Below are 18978 nucleotides of genomic sequence, written 5' to 3'. Positions count from 1 at the left end.
CTCCAATGTAATGATAATTACCAGTCTAGTAAAGTTCCACCCCCCCCAAGCTCCTCCCCTCCCTCCAAGCTCCTCCCCTCCCCAAAAGCGTCCTGTTAAGCATCCTAGGAAAGGTTGGTCAGCAGTAACTGTGTCTGAATTTGCCACACAAAATCATGATTATGAAACTGCTGTGCAAGCTAAGCTGTAGCTGATGTAAATTCAGTCAACACTGCTGTGTAACCTTATTCTATCTTTTGTGCATACTCACCAACTAACATTAGCAGGCAGAAATGGTTTTTGGTGTGCCCTACGGTGAAAGAGCTGGTAAACTCTGATGGCTAAAAAAGGATGTTCTTTTTGTGTGTGACATTGGCTAAAAACAATCACTGGATTTCTTTCCTTTTGCCCAAAATGGCATTTTTGTCTCAGCTGGAAGGAAGAAAAAAGAAGGCAATATTTAGCATGCAAGCCTTGTTCCATGTGCTGGAGGTGAGGGGATTGGTGCCTCCAGGTGCTGCAGAAATGCTGCAGGTTTCAGGCACCTCCAGGAGCGGGAATTGAGCTCACCGGTGCTGTAGGGTACACCCTGCTCCAGAATGCCTCTCTTGGAGTGGGGGAAGGGGGAGAAATCATAGCACATGTAGCTTGTTTAAGAGACATCTGGCACTACTGCTCCTTTTTTTTTTTTTTTAAAGAAAATACAGGAAAAAGGCTGAAAGCAAGTACCTTATCTCAACAGCTTCTGCTGTGTTGCTGTGTTGGTAAGTCTGATAGTTGTAGTTTTAATATTTTCATTGTATTGAACATGGCTCAAATAAAATATTTACTACAAATTGTCATACTTGCATAATGTCATCAGTGAATTTTCAACATTATATAAATTTAGCTGTAGGGTATAACTATCTTTTGAAAGAGGAGGGAGCTACTAGCTTTATTTACATGATGAATTTACTCGAAAGCAAACATGTAGGGGTACAGCTTTGTTTTTTTTTTTTCTTCTAAGATTAAATGAAGAAACCAAAGGTTTAATTTTGATTCATTTAACTAGCTCTACTTGTATATTTTAGGTCTGTGTAGAATGGATGCTTCTGTGTAAAGGATAGTCCTGCACAGTAACAGAGGCACTTAGAATGGAAGATAACTTCAAAAGGACAAATTTCACTACCCTTTTCCTCAGAATACTTTACACACATTAAGACTTGCTCAATATTTGTCAGCCTGCTTGGGAAAATGAGATTGGTCTCTAAAAATCCTGGATTTGATACTCTTTTTCATGTTAGCTTCCATAAAACAGGCCTGGTTTGTTTGAGCGCTCCCAGCTGGCTTAATTTTCTACCTGCCCCAAGTAAGCAATTCCAGAGCTGAAATGCCAATATTTTTGCAATGTTCTTTAGACACATGCAAGTGGCCAGGCTGCTTTCCTCTGGATGTTCAGTGAATGTCAGTAGTTAACTCTGGGTCTCCATACATGAGGTTTCAGTGCCAGTCATCTCTCGCACAAAATTATTTTAAGAGGACTCTGTTTTAGGATGAATAAAGGGAAAGGAGAGAATCGTGTTTAGACTTAGTGGTGACAATTTGTATTTTTTGTCCAGTAATTAATTAATGAATTAATAATTAATTACTGACTATGAAAATTTTTTATTGTGCTTATATTCAGTTCTCTAAATTGTATGGGGGAAAGCTATGCACATCACAGCTACTGTTTTGTATAAAATTGGTATTCAGTACTGCAGATCTCTGAACAAACCAATTGGGCTTTTAGCCCAAATGTTATGAGGGAGAACAAGAACAAAATGTTGGGTATTAAAAATGTTTGAGCTATGACTGAGGATGTATGGAGCACAGATGTTCTGAGGTTGGCAGAGTTGCTGAGATAAGTTTTTAATGAACGATAACAAGGTTTTCATCTTTATTTCTTCTGTTTTAGAAGCAAAGCCAACTCTTGCATACGTGTGTAGTTTGCTTGAATTTTATTTTGTAAGGATGATTATTTAGTTTGATCTGCAATCCACTTATGTAAGGCTTAGGTTTTAGCTTCCGATTACTTGGTTTGGATGTGGCACAATATTTTTAATTTGTTTGCTTAAATACTCCTTTTCCTTTTTGATGGTATAGATTTTCATTTGGGCCAGGGAAGGATGGACATGGATGGCAAGGTAAAGGCAGTCTTTGGAGCTGCCCTCTGAATTGGTTTTGCAGTGCTGCTGTGAGACCGTGGGTGATGGATGGGTGGGTGGGTGGGTGAGGGCCCGGCGCTGGGTGCAGAGCAGCCGAGGCCCTGCAGGCGGCCTGGGGCACCCTGGGCAGTGATGGCCTTGCAGTAGCCCAGGCCTGGTAGGAAAAAAGGCTGGGCTGATTGAGCAGAACAGTATTATAGTGAATGAATTATCCTCCCCACCATTTTAAAATTTTTTGTTTTGTTTTAAAATTAAAGGTCCAGGTAAGACTAATACCGTTTGGCTTGTGTCTGTAGTCTTTTCCATTTATTTCTGTGGTGAATTTAGTGGCTTTTAGTTACTGTCTGGAGCCAGTTCAAACATTTGGAATGGTGTGAAGCTTCAGCTAATAAACTGATGAATCTGAGCTGACCAAATGTAGAACAGAGTTGGTCTCTTTTTGCCTTCTGATCTTGGAAGGCTTGGGATCAACATGCAGGGGGTTCTGCAAAGGACTGTCCCAAGTGTGCTGTGACCTGGGCTGATAGCAGCTGACTGGGAGATGTGCTTGAGAGATTTTACTTCCCACTCTTCAGTAGTTTTATTTTATAGGGTTTTCCCTTATTTCAGCCATCTAATACTGACTGTATCTTAGAATAGCAGCTGAAGCTTTTGCAGTGTGCTCTTGTATAGTCCCTCCTCCAGAATTTGTAATCAAACACAGTTGTTCTTAAAAATGCCCAGAGTTTTGGGCACAAACCCCTGGACTTTTTAAAGAGGAAAATCTATATGGTAGGAGGGAAAGCAGTGGGGCTCCACTAAGTGAGTCAACTTGCAGGTTCACACTGATCAGTGGCAGAACAAAAACCAGAACTTGCTAGATGGAGGATGCCTTGTCAGTTGGAAAACCCTGCTTCCACCCTGTGCACTGAAGTAATTCCTTGCTGTTGGCTGTACATTTGAACAATGCTAATTCTGCTCAAGGATTTGCTGTGGAGCAGCTTACCTGCTTGCTGTGGACTGTGCATGTCTTCATCCCTAGCTTTTACAAAAGCAAAGATTTTGAGGGGATGTGCAAAGTACATTTCTGAAAAATCAGTATGTGGAGAGGCATATTGTTGTATTCTGTAGTTTAGCTTGGAAATTTATGGCATTTAGGCAGCTGGAGGGTGTGCTTGCCTTGTATATCATAAATGAACCACTACTCGTTTTTTGACTTAAGTAGGCATGTGTGGCTTTCCCCCCCACTTCTTTCCCCCATTTATTTATTTTTTTCAAGTCTTGGTTGTTATCTGACTTGGCTTTTATTCTTCCTAAGAGCCTAATTTTCCACACAGTCAGACTAGAACATCTGGAAGCAATCTCTTCTTTGGCAAGGAAAGATGTGACAAACACAATGAGGTGTAACTTCTACTTTTGTTATCTTACCTTTGCCTTTTTTAAGACATCCAAACTCAAACCATTTAAAATATATATGGGAATTTCAGGTGTGTTTTAACAAAGCTTGGGAATATTGTTGGGCAGGATCATTAGAGAATAACACAGGTATTTTCCCCTTTAATAAGCAGAATAGTGGCATTTACTGTAGAGTTCAATAATCTTTTTGATATTGTAATGCAAGTATTGAGTGTTTTACAGCCACATTTTACTGGACAGTGTGAATTACTAGTTGCCACTATAAAAACCTCATAGGACTCAAGCAGTAACAGTGTACTTATGTTTCAAAATAGCATTTAACTTCATTAAAGATATGGATGTTATTAATGGTACTTTAATGAGCAATCCTATGACTGTGAAGCACTCACTGTAGCAAGCTCTTTTCCTTCTGTAATAGTTCCACATATTTATTAAAACTAGCAGAAATCAAAAAGTACTTTCAATGAGAGGAGGATTATTTGGTGGTGTAGTTGAGAATGGCAGGCTTATTAGGTCAAATAAGTACAAAGGTCCTTGTATATTATTCACTTTTCAAGCCTCTAAAATTGGTGTAAAGTCTCAACTTTCACTTTGAATTTTAGCCTGACTTCTTTCATATGCCATTTAAATTTGTTTTTTTCTTTAATTCTTCCTTCTCCCCCTCAATAAAGCCTGTTTAAGATTTTGCTTTCATAGCATTGAACTGTGAAAGCAAATTTTGCTTTGTGTTGACCAGTGTGTGCATTGCCTCTGGGGGCCTGTGTTTCATGTTCTTGGCTGTTTCCTGGCTGGCTCTCTCAGGTTCTGGGGGTCCTGAAATGCTCTCAGCCACCTTCTGGCTGGGGAGCGGTGAGAGGTGGATGGCTCTGGAGGTACTGTGCTGTCTGCTGTATAATGAAAATGGAGGAAATGCTTGTGGAAAAGGAGTAGGGAGGAGCTTTGAGGAGACAGCTGGGACTGGGCAGGTGCCTGATGAACTCAAACAGAGGTGCTGTCACCGGTGCCGTGGGTGTGTCCCCGGGCGGGGGCCGTGGGTGTGTCCCCGGGCAGGTGCCGCTCTGCAGGGCTGCTCCTCCCTTGGCAGGTGTGTGAGGTGGGCAGTTGGGGCCTGCTCAGTCCCACAGAACTGCAGGCTTGGCAGTGGCCCCTCCAAGAGAAGGGCGGGAGTCCTGGCAGGAGCCATGCAGGGCCTGCAGTTTGCCTTGTTGATGCAGGAGCTCCTGTGTCACAGCAGAGCTCTGCTGCTGGTGGGGATGCTCTGACAAAGCTGGCAAAGCTCCTCATTGCCTTTGTTGGGAAGGTGGAGTTCAGCTGCCCATGGTGCATCCGGTGACTTGTGTGGCTGCAGGAGGAGTTGATTCAGTTGGTTGATCCAATGGAGAGCTAATCATGGCGGAAGGAAATGGCTTTGGTTTTATAATTTTCTTGCTGCTGGTTTGCCTGAGTGCCAGAATGAGCACAAACTTTCCTGTGTGTTTAGAGAGAGGAAAGGAAAACCTAGTGCTTGCAGTACCAGCCCACAGTGTTGGAAAGGCATGTTCGGAGATGGCTCTTTCCCGCTTATTCAGCAGACTTGTTGTATGAACTAAAGAGCAAATGTTATAAAAAATTAATAAAGAGCAGGCCAGGGGAAAAATTGTAGTGAAGGCATACAATCAACAACCATCATAACATGGCTTTTAAAAATTTTTTGAAAGATGGAGGGATGTATGGTCCCAAGTGGTGTGGAGGGGGTGTAACAGCTGGAAGTTTAGGGAACAAAAATGTGAAGAAGGAGACTGAAAAGATAAGAGCTGTGTGAATTCAGTCATTTAGGTTCTTTGTTGGCATGTTAACTGTTCAGTGGTTTTGGCACAGTGGATTGGTGCTGTGTATATTGACCATGTCTCTCTTGGTAAGCAAGGAAGAATGTAGATTGATGGTCTCTAGTTCAGGTCTTTCTGTAAAGGAATTGCAAGTCTCATTTGTTAAGCAAACAGCACAGAAATAACCACACAGATAAAGGTATTCATTGCATTATTGTTTTGTTTACTCTTGATTGCACTATCTTAATATGATCAAAACTGCTGATATGGTTATAACTAATATTAAAGTGCAGTTACATTACAGAATTACACTTGAAGTATGTTTTCTGTATTTTACTCAAATTGCAGAATTGCTTCAAAGCTTGTTGGCAGCTGAAATACTAGGTTGTGTACTATTAGTAGAAATAACATGCTCTTTGAGGTCTGTGGAGAATATCATGCACTTGCTCAAAATCTTGCTTACAAGTCCACTTATAGAAATAGAAGCAAAAGGAATATGAAGAAGCAGATTTGTCTTTTTTTTTTTTTTTCCTGAATAACTAACACTTTTTAATCAGACAAAAGATTAGGTACGTTCTAGTTTATCAGAGAAAGGAGTGAGAGGTATAATGTAGTTGATGCTTTCTCTTCTAAAATAGTTGAGGGAAAATGCTGGATGTATTTCTGATCCTTTATTTAAATTTTATCTGACTAGCATTGTAACTGTTGCTGCTGCATAATTGGTCCTGAATCATCAGCATCTCTCATTCATGGATAGGTAAATAATTCAGAGATGAACTTCAGCCATAGTCTTCAGCATCATAGTTTGAGAAGTTCTAATTTTCTGAATTGAGGTCCTTGATTTTACAGGTGATTAATTGAATTACAGAGGAAAAAATCAATACATCTCTGAACAGCCTATTCTGCATTACCCAAATCTTTGTCCGGGCCATGTAGCCATATTTTAAAATTTGCATCTTTGCCTTCCCAACAAAATGATAACTGTCTTACTGATTTGCATTATAAAACTTCCAGGTGATAGATGCCAAGGATCCAACAGCAACCAAAATAAACAGCCTGTGTAGAGAATCCTCCCCAACCAAAACCCATCTACCTGAAACCTCACAGTGAGCTTGATCAATAACCCTGGAGTTACTGCATTTACGCAAGTGTACAAAGCACAGACATTTGGGGCTGTTTTTGTGATGGTTTATAGTGTATATAAACCAATATATAATTAGGTATATTCTTAGAGCAAATGCTGCTCCCTGAATTGCATTAATAGATCTGTGCATGTAGCAGGAATTGGGGGAGCACAGGTAGCCCTCAGCAACTGCTGATGACAGCAGATGTGTTATTGTGTGAGTTGTGCTGGTGAATTCTGTCCACTTTTGGCAGAGTCAACATTTGACCAGTGTATTTGAGTTAATCACAGCCATACCTAAATATTAATGTAATAGGGATAAATAGCCTTGAAGGTTTAAATCTGTTTTTGAATGAATATGCCTTTGGAGTCCTGATAGTGTTTCATGCTTGCCTCTTGCTTTTAACAGTCAAATTCTTTTAAGTAGGAGCCCCTCCTACATTTATAGTTGGAAGCATTATGTATGATTACTGTTGCTGGACTGCTCCTGTTGTTCCAGTAGGTTTTTTAGTTCAGTAATGTTTTGTTAGCAAAATTTTAAATAGCAAGGTACAATAAAGGGATGCATTATTTCTGCTCTTAGAATGTGTTTTGAAATCCTTCTGGTTAGTTTGAAAGCCAAATACTGAGATTAGTCATACAACAGTAGCTGCATGCATTTTTGTCTTTGTAAGAATCATTGGAGTCAAGCATGTTTGTGCCTTTATTTCAAAAAAGATGAAGAAATCCTCTGGTGTCATAACAATCTAAATACAAATTTAAAGGAAATGTGCTACAATATTGTCACAATTTTAGCAGTCTGTTATAAAGTTTATTGCAGAGAAATAACTAGGTCAACCTCTGGATGACCTGTCTTTTGGAGTTTCTTCAGTTAGCTTTAGGCTAGAGCTCCACCTTGTGATCCTTCAGCAGGATACATTTTCTTTTTATAGTTAATAATTTAATTATGATTTCACAAAGTTGAATGCCTTTTAAAGTTTTCACAGGCTTGAGAGATTTCAGTATCTGCTTGGGAAAATTAAAGTTGGAATTCTGTGAACATGCCAAAAAAGAAACTCAAGAGCTGATTTTTATGATATAGTTTAGTTTAGAGTTAACTTCCTAGAGTTCTTAAAACAATTTATTAGAACTCATTTAATAAATAATATAGACTTGCACTGTTTGGAATGACATCTGCAAGAATTTCACTGTAATATATGAACTTGATGTATTTAAAAAGTTTTGGTAGGAAAATCATTCATATAAGCATCTTTCCTTATTGACTTCCTGAACCACATGCTTTGAATGAGTCATCCAGTGTGGGCATGAAGAAGGCATGGCTGGCAGTAGTCTGGAATTCCCAGAAGGTGTTTAAGGGGATGAAGGATCTTGGGGAATGACCAGTGTCACTTCTCCCATACCAGAACAAGAGAACATGACATAAAGTTGGAAAGTAATAAATTCAAGGCAAAGAATATGCCTTTTTGTAGTATGGAATTTGGCTGTGGGAGTTCTTGGATGGAAGATCCTCCATTGAGTATTGAGTTCAAAAACTATTTGGAAATACTAATTGAAAAAAATAAGGTGTTGTGAAGTATAGGGACAACCTCTCTGGCCAGCAAAATCCATAGATTATTTCTGGATGCCAGGAAGGCATTCAGGGAAACTTTGCTCTAAAGAAAACAGTCTTCTTCCTTGGGCAGCTTCTCTTGGCCACTCCAGAGGGAGCTGCTGGCTGAGCATTCTGGATGCGTGTATTCATCTTGTACGATTATTCTTTAGCAGGACAAATGCAAGGGGCTTTTGGTCATTGCTGGAATTGAAGCTTCACGCCTGGGATCTGTTACACTCTTTCGTTGTTCACCATTGCCAGGTGTTCATCTCTGGCTTCTGTTTTCCAGAATAGCAGTATCTAGTTGCACTCATGAGGGCTAAGTTTGTTCTACTTTCAAGAAAAACAAAAAATATGAATCTTAGTAGTTAATGCTTCAGTATCAGGCTGAACTTGATATGTCTGTTCTGTTCCAGGAGGTGATTCTGACAAATGCTGCTTTTTCTCTCATGTGTTGTGGTCTGTACTGAGATAAACAGTTCTGACAAGAAGTTCAAGTTGGTGTAAATGGCAGACAGCTTTTGTCATGGATTTATTTGTTACGGATTTTATTTTATGATGTAGAGAACAAGTACTCAAGTAATTTGCCCATTCTTTTTCATAGTTTTTGGTTTTTTCTTTAATTTCTGTGATTCTAAGAATTTACTGAGATTTTTGCAAAATTTTGTAGGATGGAATGTTTGGGTTTCATATAAGGAGCCAATTTGCTTGTAGGGATTGTGATTATTGCTTTAGTAGATGTCTTAACATTGAAAAATGTAAATTAGAAAGAATCAAATACCAGGACATTGATAGACAGGTTGAACTTGAAACTGGTGGTTTTTGAAGTTTGCATCTCTGCTTTGCACTGGGTTTGAATCACAAGCATGCCTCAAAAAGAACTTGTGTATATGTTTATCTTTCTTCTTCATTTTTCTTTTTTCTGTTCCCCCCTCTCTGTAGAGCTGAGCAGGTGCCAAGCCTGATCACTAAGTCATTAAAGTTTGTCCTTTTTTCCAAGTTTGAGTTGCTGATTGAAATAAAAGTAAATATTAAGAGATAAATAAATACAAAGTACACAAAACAATTCCAAAGTGTAAAGCTTTTCGATATGTTGGCTTCTGAGCAGGGCATTTCACAGATGGCCTGGATGATATAATAGCACCTTGCCACCAAAGAAGGGAATTTTACCCTTCCCTCCCCTGCTGGAGGCTATGCAGTCTTGTGTTTCCTGTGCCTTGACTCTGGAAATCTGCTATTGAACCACTTTAACTTGAGAATCTCAGGGGAAAGTACCTGAGTTGTGTTTTGCCCATGTTAGTGGGGACTTTGGTTGGGTGGTGCTGCATGGGCAGAGCCTGCAGTGGTGAGTGGCTGGGCAGGGGCTGCCCCAGGGAGGGGAATGGATGGAGTGCATTGCTCCTGTGCCCTTTAGAGAAGGGAGCAGTGCAGTGGCAGAGGCTGCTGCCATTCTGCAGCATGGTTTTTCTTGGAGCTTTTTACCTTCTGCTGTGTTTTGGATGGAAGGTGCTTTTGTATTTGCAGCCTGTCTTGAGATTGATCATCTTGAATCTCCCTGCCTTTGCCACTATTTATTTCCACTGTGGTTCTCTACTTTAATGTAATTACATGAAATGTGAAGAAAGAGAACTTAATAAGTTCAGAGTTTATGGTTTCTCTCATTTCTCTAAATCTGGAAGCTACAGTGGCCCCTAGCATTCAGAATAAGCACTTGCAGGAGAAAACCTGTCCAGCCTCTGCCACACGCTCAGTGGAAATGCAGTCTCTGGAGCAGAGCTACCAGACTTTGAGCAACGTGTGCTTGGCATGCCAAAATGAAATCTTTCCCTCAAATACCTAATCACTCCCGAAAGCTGTAGAGTCAGCAGACTGACTCTGAAGGTTGTTCTCCTTGGTATTCTGTTTTTAAAATTCCTGAACATCATACTTTCCTAATTCCTCTGTGTAAAAGTTAGCCTGGGGAGCAAAGTGACACAGAAAACTTAGCAGATGGCTAAAACTTGAAGTATTCAGGGAAATTTTTTCCCCCCATTGATAATAGGAAAAATAAGAGAAAAAACTAAATTTATTATAATGAACAGTAGTATAAATGAAGTTTAAAACAACTGTTTCACAATCTTTAGTTTTCGTGCTAATACAATTGTGTTTCCAATGTTTTCCTTTATACTGTGTGGATAGTGTTATCTTCCTTGATACTCCTAAGAGTCTGTCAAATGCTTCAAATGTTAAACCTGTTGTAAATCTGGTTTATCAGCTCTGGAAGACATGGAGTTCTGAAGCAGCTGGTTATAATAACTTGTTGTAAGAGATTATATTTATGGAAAATTACATGGAAGTTGGAGATGTAAAAGTTGCTATATATAATATCTTGAAGTATACACATATTGTGCTTCAAGTTCAACATCAAGTCTGGTTTTGGTTTGGTCAGCTAGAATTAGAATTACCCTGGTGTGGTCAGTTCTGGGCTTTGCTGCTTAGAGGTGTTAATGAAAACTATTCCAGTTTGCTCATCCTAATCAGGAAATGTGGGGTGGTTGGTGATTTTTTTATTTGTTTGTTTGGGGTTTTTGGGTTGGGTTTTCTTTTTTATTGTTACATTTTGTTTGGTTGAGTTTTTTTACAGTATTTCTGTACTATTATTTTTCTGCAATGCTTTTACCATTTCTGGAGTCACTATGTTAGTAGGATCATGAGAGGACTCAAAATCTTTAAATAAAGGGAAAAGCTTGGTTGGAAACAGAGGATAGTGTGGTTTATGTTTTCTGTGTTTCCAACTCTTTATCCTTCCATATGTGGAATAATTTTCCCTGTATTTTTTTATTTATTTCATTCTAGAAGTTGTCTGCTACAAAGGAAGAAAGAAAAGTAAGCTTGCACTTCAGACTGCTTTTTGAATATCTTTCTAATACAGTGGTGTTCCAGAAGATGATAAAGAAATGATAGCAGCTCCAGAAATACCAACTGATTTTACTCTCCTTCAGTAAGTGTTTTAAAAATTTGTTGTTCTGTTGGTAAATGTATTGTCTTTTTTGTGTTGTGGTTTACTTTCTCTTGGAAACAAGGAAACATAATAAAGGATGGTGTTCTTTTTTTATTTTCTATTGAGAAGTTGGTAAAATAATTTTAAAATTTTTTATTGAGTATTAATTCAAGAGTAACTTAAATCACATTTTAAAAAATTTAAAAAAACTTTATTTTAAATCAAGTAGTTGAAATATTTGCTCTTAACTGGGGTGAGTCACTTAATATTTAAAATATGTCATTCCAAATGCTTTAGTTAAAGCCAAATTAATGGCTTCCCTTAGGCACCAGTTCCTTGGTGTGTTTGACACAATTTTACTAAGCCTTTTGTGTTCCCACAGTTTTTAAGAAACTGACATTTGAGTTTCCAGGATTTAGAATTAGGTACAAATTACACTTTTGGTTAGAGAAGTAAAGTGATTATTTTAAACAGACCAAAAGAATCCAGTTCATCCCCTTTGGTGTTGACTTACTAGACTGAGAGCATACTGTGGTTTTATATAGTATATTTAAGAATGTTTCTGATGAAATGTGTGATTTGTCTTTTTATCCTTGCAGGGAGTCTGAAACACACTTCTCTTCAGATACAGACTTTGAGGATATTGAAGGAAAAAACCAAAAACAAGGCAAAGGCAAAGTATGTTCACTCTTTAGGGATACTGAAACGTTTCTACTATTATAAATTGAGGAGTTTAGCACTTTCTTTGAAGTTGAATGAGCAAGAAGGAATATTTTCTGAAAATGCAAGTGTTCTGGAAAGAGGGTTCCTATTTGTATTTGCGTGGAAATGCTTCATCCTGACTGTTCCTGTGTTATTTCCTTGGTGCTCTGAAGGCATACGGGAGGCAGGGGAGGAAAGGATAAGCTTTGATTTGATCAGTCTTTTGGCATATTTTCCATCCTATACCTAAATTCATCATGTATTCTGTGTTTTTAAATGAAGGAGGAGCCTGTAGTGTTCTTGCTGGTCTCTGTACCACTCAGGATCAGCTGTTCTCAACTTTTGAATTTTTATTTTATATATACATAAACATACTCGCAGGGACACACAGATACACTGACATTTAAAAAATATAGTTGCTGAAAATCCAAGGCCTTGCCCCTATTTTTCATGGTATGGATAATGATTTTTTTTTTTTTAATACTTCATGATAATTAAATAAAACCTCTTGTGTGTGTGCTTGCAGACCTGTAAAAAAGGAAAAAAAGGACCAGCAGAGAAGGGAAAAAGTGGAAACGGAGGAGGGAAACCCGGTGGTCCCAATCGGATGAATGGACATCACCAACAGAATGGTGTGGAAAACATGATGCTCTTTGAAGTAGTTAAAATGGGCAAGAGTGCTATGCAGGTAAGACCTGGGATAGCTCTTTGGCTTGGATGTAGATACAATTTAAATATAACCATATTTTCTTCTACATGCGGTTTAATCAAATGAAGTCTAAAGTAATTTTTCCCCTTCAATTTGCTGTTTTTACTTATATATAAGAATAAAAATAAAGTGGTTTTGCTTTGTTGATTTTTGAATGTGAATGAATTGATTTTTCATTTCTAAATGTTATTCATGAATAATCACATATGAAATGATTAAATTTGTACTACAATTTAAAATAAGTTTTTGGTATCCTGATTGGAGAAAGGTTATTTTATTTAGATTGCATAACTTTAAAGTCCTTCTTGTGTGGTGGTAACTAAATACAAATGTGGCTTAGACTTATTGTTGTCATAGAACTTAACAAGAATCTGTAGTTTTTACATGCATCCAGAGTTTAGATTATCTGAAAATAAATAGTTGCTTCTCTTCTCTCATGCAAAGTAAAATCACTAGCTAAAACGTACAAACTCCTCTTTAAATTTCCTGACCCAAATTCCAGCCAATAACAGTGTAGCAATATACTGTGGCCAAGTCAACTTAGGGTGGATTTAACCCCTTCAAGTATCTACATTAGGTGTTCCCCCCACTGCATTTACTGACAGGATGGAAGTCAGACTGTTAAGAAATACAGCACTGTTTTTGTTGATTTTTTTTGAATATTCAGGTAGGTAACTGGAGTGTTTGCTTGGCTGTGAGTCTGCCAGTCGAGATAGGGTTAAAGTATAATAAGTGTAAGCCTGTCAGCCATGGAGCTTTGCTGCTGACTCACTCATGTGACTCCTGGCAGTGTGGAGGAAAGGCTATCTTTAGCTCTGGAAATCTGGAGTTTGCTGCTCCTGTAATACACATGCAGGAAGCTGGGTTGCTGTGCAGCTCTCTCAAGGTTTACAGCTGGGAACAAGAACAAATTACTTGGATGTATTTGCCCAGAGAAATTCTGATTTCCCCATCATTGGTTTTGTTCTGTTTCAAAGCAGATGGAAAAACAATACTTCTCTAACTGTTGCTCTGTGTGCAACTTGTTCAGCCAGTAATCAGCAATTGTATCTTCATGAATTTTTAACTGTTTAAAATTATATACAGTCAAAATATTTTGCTTTCTAAGGGCAAAATGAACCTTTGCCAGGTCTGATTACTTTGTTGAATTGGGAAATTGATACCTGAATTGTGGTCAATTTTTTTAAAACTAGGAAGAAAAAAATTCTCTAATTATTTTTAAACTAAAGTCCATTTCAGCAGTCAGAGGACAAAGTTTCCTCCATGGCCCTCAGTGTTTGCTTATCTGGAAAAATTTTGGTAATAATTTTAAGTTAACTGTTTTATTTTAAATTCTATTCTGTACCTTCTGAATTGGCTGACGAGGTGCTGTTAAGTAATGGGTTGGACTTGACGACCTCAAAGGTCTTTTCCAACCGAATCCATCCTGTGATCCTGTGAATTAGTGTCTCTTCCCTGGCAGAAAGAGGTGATTCATTCACTGAAACAAAATGTTTCAAGAAACAACTGTTTTGCTGGCACTTCTTTAAATTGAATAGATTCTGAACACAAGGCTGCCTAATGGAAATATTTATTCCGTTCCTATCATTCTTCAATTCTTGCATGATGGCCTTCTCTAGAAGCTGAATTTGATTTCTCCATATTTCATTCATCCCTTCAGGTCAGTCCACTCAGGTCCAGTTCATAGGTTCTTTTCCTCCTGGAAAGAGCATGATGGTTTCACTTTGAGTTTTTCATTGTTTTTGTTGTGCTGACAACAGTTGTGCATGACACCATAAACAATCTGAGATTCAGGGAAGAGGGATTTAGCTGAATCTCTGTTCAGAAATTTTTCTGCAATATGTTTTATTTGTCCTCACAGCAATATTGGCTGTGAGAGGCAGCACTGAGAATACAGACAGGGAGCCTTGGACATGGAGCATAGTCCAGCTGTCTTTTGAAATTCTGAATTACTCCATCATTTAGGGAAGGGTACTAACGTATTAAAAAAAATCAAAACATGAAAACTTGATACTACAGCAAGTCTCTTGTACCTATGTTGATAAAATTGTGTGTGTGTGTTTTATGACCTTGGCAGTAGATGGTTTATACTCTACAAATGGATGGTTAAAGCATAATTGCATGTAAATTCTGTTTTCTCAAAATGATTTTCACAGGTTTAATTGCTTCACATTAAGGTCTTTTAATAAAACATGCTTGTTCCTCTTTGGCTTAGTGACTACAGAGTAATTAATATCCATGGAGTGTAGGGCAGTGCTGTTCATCCTGTTATGGCAAATGTGGATGAAGCAAAGTTCATCCAAGGGACACATTTTTTGAAGAATATCAGGAGCCGTAGCTGTTGGAATTGAATGCACAAATAATATCTTCAAAGAAATATCAGTGGCTTGGCACAGCAGGGGGAGGGTGTAAATAAAAAACCTGATTCTGTAATATGCCCCAATTATTTTTTGGGTTCTTCCCAAAAATGTTACTGTAGAAGGATATGGTGTTCCTGTGCTTTATGTTCAGGTGTCATTTTTGTACTGGTATATGTTTATAGAATGAAAGGAGTTCTTGAGAACATACAGCAGTAAAAGAACATTTAAACATTTAGTTCTGTAGTAATCAAAAAACAGTTCAAGTTACTTAAAGGAATGAAGAAGAATTACTTACTTGAAAGCAGTTAAGTAACAATGTCTTCAATTTGTGAATACTGAGCAGTGCCTTTTTATTTGTTTTCTTTCAGTCTGTAGTGGATGACTGGATAGAGTCATACAAACATGACCGAGATATAGCACTTCTTGATCTCATTAACTTCTTTATTCAGTGTTCAGGCTGCAAAGGTAAGATCCTGAATTGGTTACTCATCCATTTAAGCAATATTACAGCATGATTCTCAGTCTTTGCTTTCATACCACTCAGGCTGTAAGACTGCTTCACCCCCAGAGCAAGTTTACATTATCAGGTTCTTGGAGTTAAACAAGTATTTCTGAATGTGGGAGCAGGAGGTTTAGAATCCTATAATGTAGTTTCAAGTGTTGATTAAGCCTTTTGTATTTACAGCAGATAGAAATCAGTACTGGTATTTAACATGTGCTTCCTCTTCTTTTGTTCCTGCTATTATTTCAGAAAATCATTTCTCCTATCACTAATAGTTCAGGGTATTCAGTCTTGGAATTCTAATTTGGATGTACCTGTGTTTTATCATTGATTAAAGTTGCTTCATAGCTTTTGTAGACATGCTTGTTTCAAAAGATATTATGGACAACTTTATGGTAGCCTGTCTACAGTAAGGTTGTGTTTCCATATTTTTTTTCTTTATTTTCTGAATTTTGTTTCCAAATTTCCATGTCCTCCATTCTTCTACCTCTCACCTCCTCTTGAAGAGAAGGTAACTTGCCTTGCAGTGTCACCATGTTTGGTAGAGGAGGACTGGATGTAATTTCTTCTGCTCAAGTGCTTCTCTGTCCTGAGAAACTTTTAAATGAGTGTAAATCTCCAGAAAGCGAACAGTGTTCCTCAGAGGTTATCTGCACTTTCAGCAATAGTGACCTTTTGATTTCTGTTACAAGATAAAGATGCAGAATCCTTTAATGATTTCTGTGATGATCCTTGTCATGAATTTTTGCAGTAAACTTTGGGGAGGTCTAACAATTTGAGGCCAAGACAAATAGAAATTTTATGAAAGTGCTCTGTTTATTATAGTGCAGAAGAGAAGAAGTAGCCATACAGCTGTTGGAAATTGTCTTGCACTATTTAGAATCTTGAGTCCCAAAAGGTCACTGCAGGTGGTGGAATGCTCACTGGTACAGAGGCCTGGCACAAATAACTTTGACTTCTGTTTGAGTGAATGAGTAAATTCTAGATGTGTGTGTACATGCACACAAACACACTTCTTAAGAAGAATAAGACTAAACCCTACATAAATAAGTGCTGTTGTGTATTTGTTATACACATGATAGAAGAAAAAAAGTGAAATTTATTAAAAATATACATGTGTAATCAGTAGGTTTGGTGAAAATGGGTTATTTTGACATTGTAGCAGGAGGTATGTCATCTGCCATCTACAGCTTCCATATTAACAGTGCTAATGACCTACTATCTAAATTGTAGGAGTTGTTACAGCAGAGATGTTCCGACATATGCAGAATTCTGAAATTATCCGAAAAATGACTGAAGAATTTGATGAGGTAATTTAATGAAGTGCTGGTTATGTATTCATTTTTATTTTCCATTTACCTGTCCTAATCTTGCTGGATCACATTTATTTCAAGATATTTATTTCAAGAATATGGAGTTACAAAAATTACAGGACTTTTATGAATGAAAATGTTTAACTCTTATTTCACTGAACTTAAAAGACTAGGAAGTAAAGTTCTGCATGTATACAACTTATTTTATTAATGGTTTAAGAAATCAGTATTGACTTTCAGTTTTTAAATAGTGGGAACTCCTACTTAGGGAGGCATCCCCCAGTGCCAACAATCTTGCTGTTTATATGGGGCCTTATATTGTCTCCTAAAATGGTTGCTGAATTTATTTCTATGCATTCATTAATCTACAAATCGTGGGGATTTAAATTTGATTATTATCCAGTTGAAGACTAATGCTTTTCGTTTGATAGGGATTATGTTTTTTTCCCTTTACATTGTGTTCCACAGAGTGTTGGGGTAAATGAGATGTATTGGTTTCTTTTTTTTTTTTGATGGGTGATGGGTTCCTTTTGTTTTTTGTTTTTTTTTTTTTAGTTTTTATTTTGTTTTTGTTTTGGGGTTTTTTTTTTGTTTGTTTCATTTGGCTTTCATTTGTTTTTGATTTTCCTGGGTTTGAGTGATGTTCCTTTCATCCTGTGTTCAGAGAACGTAAAATGTAGCTTTAAAACCTCCTCTCCAAATTTGTCTAGTACAGATGCAATTCTCTCCACTGCCACTCCTCCAATAATTAAAAATATCAATAACTCTAACTGAAGAGACAATGTAATATCCTTTTCTTTCAAGGAATTTTAGTATTCCTTAAAACTACCTCAATGCATAAATAGATTTGACTACTCTAAGGCAATATTGTGTGAAATTTTTAAAGCCACACCTAGGACTGTTGGCACATGGTTTTTTAATCACTATGTCATGCTGACTCTTGATTGTAATAGAATTCTAATGAGCAGCTCTCAGATTTCTGATCCCTTTTCATGGATACTTACTTTATTTTTCAACCTGTTTTGTTGCTCAGCCTCTTAAGGAAACTGTTCACAGTGGCACTGACACAAATGATTCTTTTTGTCCCTGTCATTCCACCATTATTTGTAAAGGCTCCCATATCATGAGAGGGCACACATTTGTTATATTTGAGGTTTTGTAGTAGGTAATTTTATGCCTTCAGGAAATTTCAGTGTGATATGTGAGCATTTCCCTGTCAACTTCCTTATGATCCCAACCTGTTCCTAAACTTGTCACCTAACTGTTCACGTGATGATTCTAGTGTAACAAAGATTTGTAAGGCAAATAATTTTTTCCATTTACTTTGTGTCAAACAAAAAAGAGGAACTAGTAGTTATAATGTTGTCTTTGTGTTATAACAAGCCTCAGCTGCAAAGTATATTCATATTTATGGAATCATATTCTTCTGATGTATCATTTTTAAGGCCTCTGAGATTTTGGCTTTAAAGTTGCACGTATCTCTTCTTAATCTTTATTTAATGAAATAACTTTCAAAGTGTTTGAAAGAGTTTCCTGTTTCCTTTTCTGTGTTTTAATAGGATAGTGGAGATTATCCACTAACTATGGCTGGCCCCCAGTGGAAAAAGTTCAAATCCAGTTTTTGTGAGTTCATTGGAGTGCTGGTCCGACAGTGTCAGTACAGCATCATCTATGATGAGTACATGATGGACACTGTCATTTCCCTGCTCACGGGGCTCTCAGACTCACAGGTCAGAGCCTTTCGGCACACTAGCACACTGGCAGGTCAGTAAATTCTATTTATTTGGGTATTATTATTAATTACATTTATTTGGGTATTGCTTACATTTAATGTTTTGTGTTGCATGGGACAGAATTACTCTGCTTGAACTTTTTAATACTCAACATTCAACTTGGGTTTTGTTTTGTGATAGTTTTCATCTTTAGACAGCTTTTTATCTTGGATTTTTGTTACTAAAAACACAGCACTATTTTTAAACATTCTAGCTCTCTGGTATTTTAATTTTTGTTACCTTTAGCAGAAAAGTAAATGGAAGGAAATCTAGTTGATTCTACTAGATTGTCTTTGATCATAAATAAGGGTGTAGGTGTCTTTTAATCTCAAATGCAGTTGAACCTGTTCATGCTCTGCATTAAGTCAAACAGAAGTTGTAGTTTATGTTGGATGCAATTTTTACTACAAACTTAAATTGTGCTACATATTGAGGCCATGACGCTATGTAAAGTAGCATTTCCAGTCTTTGCATTAGAAATCATTAAAAATAATTTTTTCATCAGTAATACAGTCTCTAAATTTCTGTGTTTTATGTAATTGACCTCTTCAAATAATTTTTTCC

The 18978-nt window shown here is 37.4% G+C and overlaps 1 protein-coding gene across 5 annotated transcripts in view; it reads left to right on the top strand.

Moving 5' to 3' along the window:
- The window catches only part of STAG2 (STAG2 cohesin complex component), a 72234-nt gene that overhangs the window by 25155 nt on the left and 28101 nt on the right, over nucleotides 1-18978 (top strand). For all 5 annotated transcript variants that reach the window (XM_074551733.1, XM_074551730.1, XM_074551731.1 and 2 more), the window contains exons 2-7: nucleotides 10912-11056; nucleotides 11656-11734; nucleotides 12285-12446; nucleotides 15196-15292; nucleotides 16563-16639; nucleotides 18202-18406. In XM_074551733.1, the coding sequence (XP_074407834.1) occupies nucleotides 11013-11056; nucleotides 11656-11734; nucleotides 12285-12446; nucleotides 15196-15292; nucleotides 16563-16639; nucleotides 18202-18406 (664 nt within the window). In that variant the 5' untranslated portion in view covers nucleotides 10912-11012. The remainder of the gene's footprint in view (nucleotides 1-10911; nucleotides 11057-11655; nucleotides 11735-12284; nucleotides 12447-15195; nucleotides 15293-16562; nucleotides 16640-18201; nucleotides 18407-18978) is intronic.

This window comes from Zonotrichia albicollis, chromosome 14 (assembly GCF_047830755.1).
Source record: "Zonotrichia albicollis isolate bZonAlb1 chromosome 14, bZonAlb1.hap1, whole genome shotgun sequence".
Classification (NCBI taxonomy): Eukaryota; Metazoa; Chordata; class Aves; order Passeriformes; family Passerellidae; genus Zonotrichia; species Zonotrichia albicollis.
Note: the sequence above shows the minus strand (reverse complement) of the source record. Positions and strands in the feature narration are given on the sequence as shown.